Source organism: Ctenocephalides felis, unplaced genomic scaffold (genome assembly GCF_003426905.1).
Source record: "Ctenocephalides felis isolate EL2017-DRISC unplaced genomic scaffold, ASM342690v1 CF-g0.4_SCAFFOLD_00845, whole genome shotgun sequence".
In the NCBI taxonomy this organism is placed as follows: Eukaryota; Metazoa; Arthropoda; class Insecta; order Siphonaptera; family Pulicidae; genus Ctenocephalides; species Ctenocephalides felis.
In genome coordinates this window covers 16,525,054-16,537,277 of record NW_020536999.1, presented here as the reverse complement: position 1 = coordinate 16,537,277, position 12,224 = coordinate 16,525,054, and the positions used below count along the sequence as shown (strand labels likewise).

Below are 12,224 nucleotides of genomic sequence, written 5' to 3'. Positions count from 1 at the left end.
CATTTATAGGGCGCATGGAATGCACTTATTACGTGTTAAACGAACACCATGTTGATGGCTCTGAAAATCGCAATCCTAGAAGCTTGACTGTATTAATTGATCTTGACAAAAAAATGCAATACTCACTTATCACACTCTGTTATGAAGAATCCAACATCCAACATCCAACTCTGTTATGAAGAATCCAAGCTCAAGTCAAATAAAATTTCACTATCACAAACTGTCCTGATCATTTCGGCATCTCGAACATACGACGATTACGACCCGGGTTGCTTCGGCGTCCCGGGTCATAACGCCTATGTTGAGCCTACCGAATGGAGGCACCAAATGAATTCAAGAGCTCGAAATTTGCCTTAACGTCAACTATCCACAGACCATAGACAATGGTAATATGCATAGTAAAGATAAGAACTTCGGTTTGTATACAAACCCGATTGAAGTTGTATCGATATGGTAGATAGAACTGCCCTCTGCTTGGTGTAGAAATGTAATTGATTTTAATTCTTAACCAAAATATTTTGATGACAGCACAGACGGTGCGGCATCTTGTAAGCAAATATTAAAAAATCGGTCAATGCTTTGGTAAATGAATGTTATTTTATTGGTACCGGCAAATTTGTTGGTTTCTTATTGAAAAAAAAACAAATGATTTTTGCATTTTACTGGTAATTTCTATGTATATTCAGGTTTTTGTACACAGACGTGAAATCTAACCAATGTTATTATTTTCACGTTTGTGTCTTTTCGAAGTTAATTTTTAAATGTGAAACGCTAGATCGAAATGCAAAGACGTAACTTTTTGGCGTACATTGATATGAAAACTAATATAATATAAAACTCAAAACATTCATTTAAATGAATCAAATGAATATATGAAGAAAATTTTTATTGGTATAACGCAAAAAGTAGTAAATACTAGTGGGGCGCATGGCATCGTGCCTTAAGGCAAATTGCTGGAACTTCCCATACCGTAACGAAATGTTCGGGGAATATTAAATGTTTTCAAACAGATTATTATAAATACCGAAAAATTTGTCTAATATTTATTTATAAGAAATATATAAACTGAATTACAAAGTTAAAGTTATATATTTAAACTATATACGTGTGCTTCAAAACTTCAGCCAGAATTAAAATTGAAATCTGAATTATTTTCAATATACAAAAAAAAAAATTTACAAAAATTTTTTTTCCAAAAGCAATTGTTTTGTCAACACAAACAGAAAGTGTTTTGAATCATTTTTGTATATTTAGCTTTGTATCTTCCAAATGGCTGGGCCTGCCTTTTCCAAAAACTAATAACCATTTCTCCCAATCATTGCTAATTGAATGTTTTTTAGATCATTCAAATCGGATGCTCTTTTCTCTCAAAAACTCGATTTCTATTTATAACAATTCAACACTGACACTAGTTGCAATAATAAACTTTAAAACGTTAATTGAAAACAGTTTTGCCAAACACTGATTTTTTAGAAATATAGGAAACATTATTTTGAATCAAAACGACAAACCATGTACAAAGACTATCTGTCTACTATTATTGCAAACATTAGCTGCAAATAAGTGTTAACTGATTGGAAATATTCCAATAAACCATCATAATTCATAAAAATAAATTTATTCGATATTTTTGCCTAAATAACTCAAATTTATTTACAGTTCAAAATAATCAACCACAACCAATAAAATAAATCTTAGATCAATTACTTCTTTAATGAAAAGCGATTCTAAATAATACGTGACCAGCCAATAAAAAAATAATAAATAAATTTCTAAAAAATTATATTCACATGTCAAAGATATTAAAAATGAAATAAGTTTTATATTATATATTTTTATTTTTTTTATAACAGATTCTTCTTCTATCAATCAAAAGATGGCTACCACCAAAGCCATCCTGAGTTACCCATGGCGCAGTTCCAAAAACTCCAAATCCAATGAGACAAATATATGTCCAAAATTGAACAAAACCTCTCAATTGAGCGAAGCAGTTGCAGCAGTTGCAAAAAATGAACTCAGAGAAGACAAATCGAGCAGGGAGCAGAGTTTGCAGCAGCTGAAGGAATGGATTGCCAAAAACAGGGACATTGAAGTAATTAGTAAAAAAAACTTTAAGGTGTAGGTAAATGATTTATTTAACTAAATTTCAATTCCAGGATTGCAGGACTGATGATTTGTTTCTTCTGCGTTTTCTTCGTGTTAAAAAATTTAGTGTCCCGATGGCGCAACAGATGCTTTTGAAATATTTGAATCTAAGGAAGACTTTTCCTCATTTTGCCTTGAAACTAGACTTTTTGTCTCCGACTGTTCAAGAAATTATTGATGCCGGGTAAATTATAAATATAATATGTTTACAATTATAAATATAGACGCTGGTGAAAAAATTGTTTTATTTTAGATATATATTCCCGTCTCCAATCAAGGATAAACATGGACGTCGAGTTGTATTCTACATTGCTTGTAAGTAGAATATTTTTCTTTCAATATTTTCCAAAAAAAACTGATAGTTTTAGTATTTGGAATTTAAAAAGATACATTGAAGATAATCATGCCAAAATTTGAAACTTGTGGTAGAAAGAGTGCGTACAAAATAGGCCCAGAACATAGATTTGCATTAAGACGCAATTTCTTGCAGTTTTTTAAACTTTTCATTTTTATTTTTTTAGCAAATTTTGATCCATACAAGTATAGCAATGCTGATCAAGCCCGAGTACACTTCATAACTTATGAAACATTATTGGAAGATCAGGAGAACCAGGTTATGGGCCTGACACATGCTGGTGATCTTAAAGGAGCTCAGGCTGCCCACGTTTCCTTGTGGACAGTTTCAGAATTTGCACGAATTGTTAAATGGGGAGAGGTATAATTAATGAGTATCCAAAATACCTATGCCAAATAAAATAAACATGTTGTTTTCAATTTATGATTATCTTGCAAAAATTATATTATTTCTTCAGCATTCTATACCAATGCGTCACAAGCAAGTCCATGTGTTGAACATGCCTTCGGCAATACGATATGTCTATGAGTTTTCAAAGACCAGGATAAGTGCCAAAATAAAGGATCGTATTATGGTAAAATCTAGAAATATTATACCTTTATATATCCAAGATCTGTATATAAATTGTATATTTTTATCCAGATTCATCAAGATTTGAATGCCATGCACGAGCACTTAGATAAAGCCTGTCTTCCAGCCGAATATGGAGGAACCATCCCAATTCGCGAAATGGTGCAACTTTGGAAAAAAGAACTTACAGACAAACGTAATGTTCTTCTTGCTCTCGACTGCATGAAATTACACAGCGATAGTGGTATCATAACCAGCAAAAATCCTGGCCAAGACTGTAATAATAATAATACAAAAGTTGCTGCAACAGAATCCATAACTGGAAGTTTCCGAAAACTGGAGATCGATTAGTTAGATATAATTTTTTTAATAGAGATATTTGTTAGGTTTGTTTATTATTATCGTTATCATTTTGTTAGGCTTAGACTTAGATAAAAGTAATAAGAATTTTAAGTAGAAGAAAGGAAATTGATTGAAATTTTGCAAGAGTTAAGGAAGAAGATACCAAGAGATAACAAAATACATCTGTTGTCAGTGGATTGGAATAAAATATTTAAGAACTTTGTAGTAATACTTACTTTTTTTCTTACCGTAACAAAATCAACTAGAAGATACAGCATCTGGAATATATCTTAGTAAAACACAGCATTGTATCCCAGGTTCTCCATTTCAGGATAATTGCCAATAATGTACATTTTGCATACTACATATTTCAGTCGATCCTCTTCTGTTTCCTTTTTGAGTTTGCTCGATCCACTCCTGTTTCCCTTTTGAGTTTGCTCGATCCACTTATTTTTCCTTGAGTATACTCGATTTACTCCTGTTTTTTTTTGAGGTTGTTCGATTCACTCCTGTTTTCTTTTAAGTTTGCTCGTTCTACTTCTGTTTCCTTTCCGAATTTGCTCATTTCACTTCTATTTCCTTTACCAATTCGCTCGATTCACTCCCTTCTTCTTTTCAAGTTTGCTGAATCTACTCCAACTTCATTTACTAGTTTGCTTTATCCACTCTTGTTTTCTTTCCCAGTTTGCTCGATTCACTCCGGTTTCCTATCCGAGTTTGCTCATTCTACTCCTGTTTTCTTTCCCAGTTTGCTCGATTCACTCCTTCTACATTCTCGAGTTTGCTCAATCCACTTTGTTTATCAAGTTTGCTGGTTCCACTCCTCATTTTTTTCAGATTGCTTGATCCACTCCTGATTCTTTCCGAGTTTGCTCAATCCACTCCAAATTTTTTTCCTAGTTTGCTCAATCCACTCCATTCATCTTTTCGAGTTTGATCGATCCACTCCAGTTTTTTCACTAGTTTGCTCGATCCACTCCAGCTTTTTATTAGTTTGCTCGATTCGCTCTTGTTTCCTTTCCCCGTTTGCTCGATTCACTCCTGTTTCCTTTTCGAGTTTTTTCATTCCACTTCTTTTTCTTTTTTAAATTTGTTCGATTCACTCCTGTTTCCTTTCTGTGTTTGCTCATTCTACAACAGTTTTCTTTTCCAGTTTGCTCGATTCACTCATGCTTCCTTTTCGAGTTTTCGAGTTTGCTCAATCCACTATATTTATCAAGATTGCTGGTTCCACTTCTTATTTTTTTCAGTTTGCTCGATCCATCATTATTTTCTTCTCATGTTTACTCGATTCACTTCTGTTTCCTTTACTAGTTTGCTCATTCTACTTCTGTTTTCTTTCCCAGTTTGCTCGACACACTCCTGCTTTCTTTTCTAAGTTTGCTCAATTCACTCCAGTTTTCTTTCCAAGTTTGCTCAATCCACTCCAGTTTCCTTTACTTGTTTGCTCATCCAACTCCTGTTTCCTTTTCTTTCGAAATTCAGTAGAAATTCGATGCTTATTTTTTCTCATTTGTGACTTGGATCCTGTTTTGTATCTTTTGCATTCAAGAACTACATTTCTCAAATATAAAATTTAGATTTTTATTAAATAATTTAAAAAAAAAAAATAACTTTACCTTGGTGTTATTCTTCAGGATCAGAGGAGGACAATCTTGTATTATCTTGCAAAGTTTCAATATTTAATTTACACTAAATATTGAACTTTTGTCTTAATGTGCAATACTTTTAAGTTCCATATTTAATCTAAAAATTTATATTTTAATTTTATCTAAGTTCTCGAGTAATTTTCATTTATCATGACACAGATTATTCATATTACAAACATAATTATAAACTTAATTTTAAGATATAATAATAATTGTATATATATAATATTTGTAAGATACTAAATAAAATTTTAGAAAAATTTTAAATGATGAATATTTTTAAAAACCTACAAGATAATTTAAAAATTTATAAAAAATAGTCAAAATTATGCTCCATTTATTGAATATGAAAATTTACATTAAAATTTTGAAACTAAAAGAAACAAATTATACAAGTATATTATATATAAATATAATAAATGTTAAAATCAATTGAAAAATTAACGAAACTGAATCAAATGATTATAATGAATATGAAATTATTTCATAGTCTTTAGTTATAAAGATAAATGCATAAATAATAACAAATAAATAAGAGTTATAAAATATAACTCAAAGGATTAAATAAAAAAGTTAAGTAGATAAAAGGGTCAATTTTCGGATAAAACAGAAATGTTTTGGGTCTATCTTCATATGAGTTGGTACCATAACATTACTATTTTATCCGAGTATTGGTCCAAAAATTTCCAAAAATCAAATCAAAATTCAACAGTCTTAAATTCCTTTTTTTGATTACATAATTATAGCAATAGTTTTTCGATCATGGTTGCCAATGTCTCCAACCGGTAATTTCTTCCATCAAGGCATCTCCTGGTGATTTGGTGTTTTTGTTGATTTGTCTGTGTCCAACTAAATAGTAATTTGGTGATAGTTTTCTTCTTCTGATTGATTCTATGATAAATGCTTTTGCTTCTTCCAGTTGTTTTTTGGGAGGTAGGTCATGGGTGAAATCGCCTTAAAAAATAAATAACAAAAAATTAATTAGTAGTCATTTTGCAACATTGTTTTGGAAGAGTAAAGTACTACTTACAACTAGCTTAATTTGAAATTAAGTTAAATGAATTAGAAAATGCACATATGGGTATTATCAATATTTTAAAATAAAAAAGCTAAGATTAGCACTTAATATTTTTACTATCAGGTGTATCAGGTTGTATTTATAAATTATATTTAATTATAAAGTAAATATAGAAATGATATAAAACTATCTACGTCTTAAACAAATCTTTTTACAACGGTAGAAATTGATAAGACGCTTTATTAATACTTTGGTGAACTAATTCCTGCTAATTTATCGCCAAAACTGGAAAGATCTAAATTTAACCGCGTTTATCAAAACCAGAAATCTCAGGAACAAAGTTTGTGTATTTAGTATTGATAAAATAATGGAAAAGGAATTTGTTATATTAAACTTTTGTATTTTGTTATAACTAGGAATAACTAACTCAAACTGCATTTTTCCCAAACAATATCAAAGATTATCAAAGGTTTTGTGAAAATGTTTAGCATTTTATAAATGAATGCCCTTAAAATTAAGTAGAATCGTTGTGATTTGCTTTTACAATCAAATAATTAATATTATTTTTATCACAAAATTTTAATTATGGCAGAAATTATAATAAAATAACTTAATCTAAATTGACTGAAGCTGAGAATACGATTAGATTTTCAAAACTTCGCGAAGAAAAAGTATGTTTTACCAGAAAAAATATCTATAAATTATTATTTATAAACACTAATTACTTCCATACTTATCTATTAAATAATTTATTTACACAAAGCTCAAATTTTATCATAATAGCCGGCTGCTAGTTTTTTTTCAAATGCAAAAACATCTGCTCATAGAAAGATAAGATTCATTCGTCTATTTGTTATTACGGCGCAGTAACTATTTTGATTATGCAATTGAATTACGATTATTAAATAACGTTTGTTTTATAATCACAAACCAGATGTCTGGTAAATGAATTAGATCACTAATTCCTGCGCACGCATATGGTGCGTGAGACTGTTGTCAAAAGTCATGCGCCGATAGTAAAAGGTGCATTTGCCTTCCTTGCAGTTTATAATAGTATTTTTTATAAAATAAATTGTTTAAATTAAAATTGTACTGTAATTATTTCAAACAGAAATAGAATTATTTATCCTATTTTGGTACATTTTTTTATTTTCAGTTGATATGTCCAGAAATGGTTTTATTTAAAATTAATCGAATTAGAAAGTTTAGCACAGAGGGAAGTATAAGCAACACAATAAGGTTAGCAGTCAATGTGTTAGAAAATTATAAATTGCCAATAAATATAAAGTATTTTAAATTTCATACACATACCTATTAAAGCAACACTGAGTGTGGTATGATTTTTTAGAGAGTGTTTTAGGGCATCATGATCATGCCAACCTCTTCCTTCATAAGTATGACCATCTCCGCCAATCAGAAAATTGTATGGAATATCCAAAAGACCCATTACAGATATACTTTTAGCCTGAGATGGAAAACACATTTAGTAGATATACCAAAAACTATATCAAATATTTGGGATATTTACTCGACCACTTAGAAGTACACATCAGTAGTGATAATGTACAAAAAAATGTATAAATAACTTTATGATCTTACGTGCAACTGTCGCAAAATCTGCAAACAATGTTCCTTTTTATAACAAGTTGGTCCTTCAGTATGTGCAATCACAACATAAGTAGCTGGTTGCATCCTTCTCCTTTTCCCAAATTTCCCAGTTTTCCCAGTTCCTGGATCCATCACACCAGTTGAATTTTCTGGTTCCACGAAAACAACTTCTTGAAACAATGGTAAACCATCCTTCGACTTGTTATTTTTTTCAGTACTTCCAGATGCTGAAGACGATTCCCATCCTGATGTCCTGGATAATTGATCTTCATCCTTAGATTTGGTTTCACTTCTGGAAATTCGTACACGTGGTAGAAATTCTAGAAGTTGCCAATTTCTTCTGTCAACTAGTTCGAATGGTGTGTTGGTTACCCATTCGTGATCTGTACTTCAGAAAATAGAAAAAAATAGTTGAATTAGTAATCAAAACACATAATTTGGTATTGGTATTTTACCTTAGGGCAAGTTACGTGAATTTCCCGAAATGTGTAAATAATAATAATTTATAAATTATTAAAAGTATTCCGAGTGGATTTATTACACATAACAGAAAACGAACAAACATGTTAACTCGAAGTATTTTTTGAAAGCAAATTTTCAAAAATCAACAACTTTTATAATTGAACCAGTTTCCGTAGGATTTTAATGGTTTAGTTAGTATGTTCATTAAGACCAAGTGCTCTATCATTATACCAAGTAAATCGTCTAATTTTAATTTTAACAAATGTCAAAGAAACTAATCATTTTCTCAAATTTTGATGAATTTTTAAAATTAAACTACTTGTTGTAAGGCCGTAATATTTCAGTAAGTTCTATAAGACCATGATATATTTTGCCAAAAAAAGTTCCATGAAAATCGGCTTAAATTTTTAAGTTACAATTATGTTAATGACGTTTTATTTGAACTTCTAATAATTTTATTTTATTTATATTTTTTATTATTTTTATGTCAATAACGTTACAATGTATATATTTGATAACAATAAAATCGTATGGTAATTGTATGATTATAAACAAAATTATAAAAATTATTTCTGCCTTTGTAAATAATATGATCATTTCAAGTATCAGCATTGTTTTGACTATTTAAGATAGATAAATGATTAAATGACATGTTAAAATAATAAAATAAGTTGTTAAATTTCACAATAAAATCGATAAGTGTCTATTCATTTCCAAGACAATCGAGATAAATGAAAAATTATATGAAATTCGATTTAAATTCATGATTCAAACGATAACATTCTTGAATTTCCATTAATTTGTATAGAATGACTTGTCAATTGACAAGGTTATCTTTGCTAATTTTATTTATATGTATTTAGATAAATATTCTAAAAGTGTAATAAAAATATGCAGATTTGAGATGGTCTAATTAGATATAATTAAAGATTTTTCCTTGACTTCTTTTTCAAATAATTTAGTTAAAGATTAATTAGTGAGATAAAATGGTAATGGGGACTTTTCGCAGAATTTATTAGAAAATTTTGATTTTGAAAGTAATCAATATTGTTATTGATTCTAGAAAAGATTCTACAAAATATCGCGGCAAAATTAAAAAAAAAATCAAATGAATGAATAGTTATAATATTATACAACCATTGAAATCTTTTTACCAACATTAGTCATTAGTCATTGGTCATTAGTCATGAGTCATCAATTCAATTAATTCTGAAAATGTTGAAAAACATGAAAAAAAGATGCACACACACACACACACACACATATATATATATATATATATGTATTATTAATATTTTAATTTAAACAGATAAATGACACGATATATGATATGATAATATTTTGCAAATGACGTTAAACTAAATAAAATTGTTTGATTTTTAAGATAAAAAGATATAATTAATAAAGATAATCAGAACATCAATCTTTTCCACTACAAAAATGGAAATTTATATCTACAAATTATCTATTTGTATAGTAATCCGTAATATTTTTGCATTTCCACATTTTTGACACGGTAATCGCCTTGTCAGTCATATGTGTCTGACAAGAAAGGAAAAATAAGTTTCAATATAAGGCCATGTCAGTCATATAAGTGTGACATAAAAAATAGTATTTATCCAATTTTGGCTAAAAATATTTTCTTTGATAAGGTTTCTTTCATACTTTTTAACTAAATTATCTAATAGAATTACCATAGCCCATGTGAAAATTCTTCTGATAATATCGTATAAAGCATACAAGGTTGAAAAATCTATAGTATAATGAAAAATATAGAATTTGAAATATATTTGGAAAAATAAAAAATTTGGAGGAAATTCACGTCAGAAGAGCAATAAAACCAGGTTTAAAGTTACCTTCAAAGTTGTAAAAAAATGCTGAAACCTGTTAATTTTTTCAAAAGTATTGTGCAATAAATTCAGTGAGCAATTCTATCTGAAAAAATATTATGCAAGAAAATTCAGAATTCTATATAAAATAAATATTATGCGAAAAAAATTTCAAAATAAATTAATATGCATTTCATTCATTACATATTATATGCCAAAAAGAAACAACTTTACTTCGTGATTAACTTTGGCCATCCAGGATTATTTTTACCATGTGATTTTTTATTCAATGGAAACTTAAAAAATACTAAATACAATTGAACTGGAGAAAAAAATTTAATTAAAAAGATTAAAAGTATTGAAAATAGAAAAAAATTAAAAGTGTTGAAATAGAAAATTCAATAATCCATGGTATCTGGATATGGTAATATACCACACAAATGTGAATTTACGCGTTCTAATGTGAATACTACACTTAACTAATTGTAAGTATTTTTTACACTTAATTTTTTTTTCTCCGATTCAATTGTTTTCAGTTTTTAATTTATATATATATATATATATATATATATATATATAAATATTATAATTTTTTAACTCACCATACTGGTTCAGAAGATAACATCCCACAGTCATGCCTCCCAAAAAAATCAATCCAATGGCTCCGATGGAGAAAAATCTTCCTTTACATTTGCAGCTGGTTTTAGTGTACAAATATTGACCTTCTATATCTTCTGAATTTTTAAAAATTGGTTTTTGTTGGTTGCCTTCTAATGGTGATTGTGTTGTACTGTCGTAGTTGTTTGATGGAATTTTGTTCTCCAGAAGTGGAGAACATTCTGACAACTCTGGTGATTTTTTTACCGGTTGGTCGACTTAAAAAAAAAACAAAACAGATAAACTAGGTGTAAGTGGCATTTTATAATAAATATTTTGATTGGCGATAAATATAAGTATACCAAGCAAGTGACATTTCGCCTTAAGTGAGAATTGACTTAATCAATCGAAATTGAAATTTAGATATTTAGATAAAATTTTCAACTGCTTATTTTAAAAATGAAGTTATTGCTTTTAATTAAATTTAAACATTGCAATTTCGAATAGAATTTTCTCAAAGACATTTAAATTAACTGTAATTACATTAATTATTTTGTACAGACACTATTAATGCATGTATGGCCTAAAATTTTAGCTTATTATTTTAAATTTTAATGAATTGATAATGTTTGAGTCATCACATCACAAAAGCAACTATTGGCACAAATTTTGACTATAATATTTTCACAATCTTTGATGAATTTTTAAATTTATTTATTGTATATAGAACAGTTTATACAGGACTTTATCAAATTCTATCTACTTTCTGCTAAGCTAAAAATATTAGAATGCTCGGAACGAAATTTTTGAGTAATTTGAAGAAATGCAGAAAAATGTCCCGCCCCCAATGGCGATGATTGATACAATATATAAATGCAAGTTGCAACTAACAATAAGTTTATTTAAAATTTTTATAGCAGAATATATAATTTGGTTTATGTAAAATTTTAGTAAATTTTATCTTGTTTCTTCTAAATTTTATCTTAAAATTATCACTCACCGTTTGGCGCCATGCCGAAAAACTATGCATGTACCTCCTCCAGATTTAAAAGAAATTTTTCAAATTTCTTCCAACGTATCTTTTCCTTGCTATCCGATCATCGATTTCCAATTTCCCTTCTTTTAGTCACAAAACTTAATAAATTTTCACATCCAAAACTGATTTCTCAACTCAAATTCGACTTTTCCCTTCTTACTCACTGATGAAGCAAGCATCTAATATTTCCCCAAAGTATCTTCTAGCCATCCCGGAAGAATTCTTGAATGTTTTTGGACACTTTTAAGTAGAAAAGTGTCTTAAAAAGAGATTTTAGCTCTTGGAACGTTTGTATTCCGTCGTGGAAACGAACAGACTGACAATTCAGACTCTGATTTCTGTTATCGAAACTAGAAACCGGTATTTGGTGTTCTAAAAATGATTAAATTTTTATCATGTGTTATCTGGGGAAGATAAGATGATAAATAGAACGCTCGTGGTTCTATTTCATGCATATTCCAGATAGGCAAGAATTTTTTGTAAATGAATTATATAACTAAGATAATGTTTGATGATGAAAAGATAAATATTATTACAAATTAATCTTAACAAGAACTAGGTGCAAGAAGCACTTTTCCTTAAGGTAAGATATGGACATCCTCAAGGCCTTCAG

General features: G+C 29.0%; 3 protein-coding genes across 3 annotated transcripts in view; 1 reads left to right on the top strand and 2 right to left on the bottom strand.

Moving 5' to 3' along the window:
• The window catches only part of LOC113379171 (sodium channel protein Nach), a 29,893-nt gene extending 29,583 nt beyond the window's left edge, over window positions 1–310 (bottom strand). The window contains exon 1 of the mRNA XM_026619520.1: window positions 127–310. Within this exon, the coding sequence (XP_026475305.1) occupies window positions 127–164 (38 nt within the window). The 5' untranslated portion in view covers window positions 165–310. The remainder of the gene's footprint in view (window positions 1–126) is intronic.
• Window positions 311–1,876: 1,566 nt separating this feature from the next.
• On the top strand, window positions 1,877–3,421 carry LOC113379155 (retinaldehyde-binding protein 1-like). The gene is made up of 6 exons (XM_026619519.1): window positions 1,877–2,092; window positions 2,157–2,329; window positions 2,399–2,460; window positions 2,667–2,860; window positions 2,958–3,074; window positions 3,143–3,421. The coding sequence occupies exons 1-6, from the start codon at window positions 1,877–1,879 to the stop codon at window positions 3,419–3,421; spliced, it is 1,041 nt and encodes a 346-aa protein (XP_026475304.1).
• Window positions 3,422–5,700: 2,279 nt separating this feature from the next.
• LOC113377026 lies at window positions 5,701–11,889 on the bottom strand. Its single transcript, XM_026617192.1, has 5 exons — window positions 11,576–11,889; window positions 10,581–10,853; window positions 7,679–8,070; window positions 7,391–7,544; window positions 5,701–6,015 (listed from the first exon to the last, which is right to left on the bottom strand). Exons 1-5 carry the CDS (start codon window positions 11,586–11,588, stop codon window positions 5,822–5,824), a joined length of 1,026 nt encoding a protein of 341 aa, XP_026472977.1. The 5' UTR covers window positions 11,589–11,889; the 3' UTR covers window positions 5,701–5,821.
• Window positions 11,890–12,224: the final 335 nt, after the last annotated feature.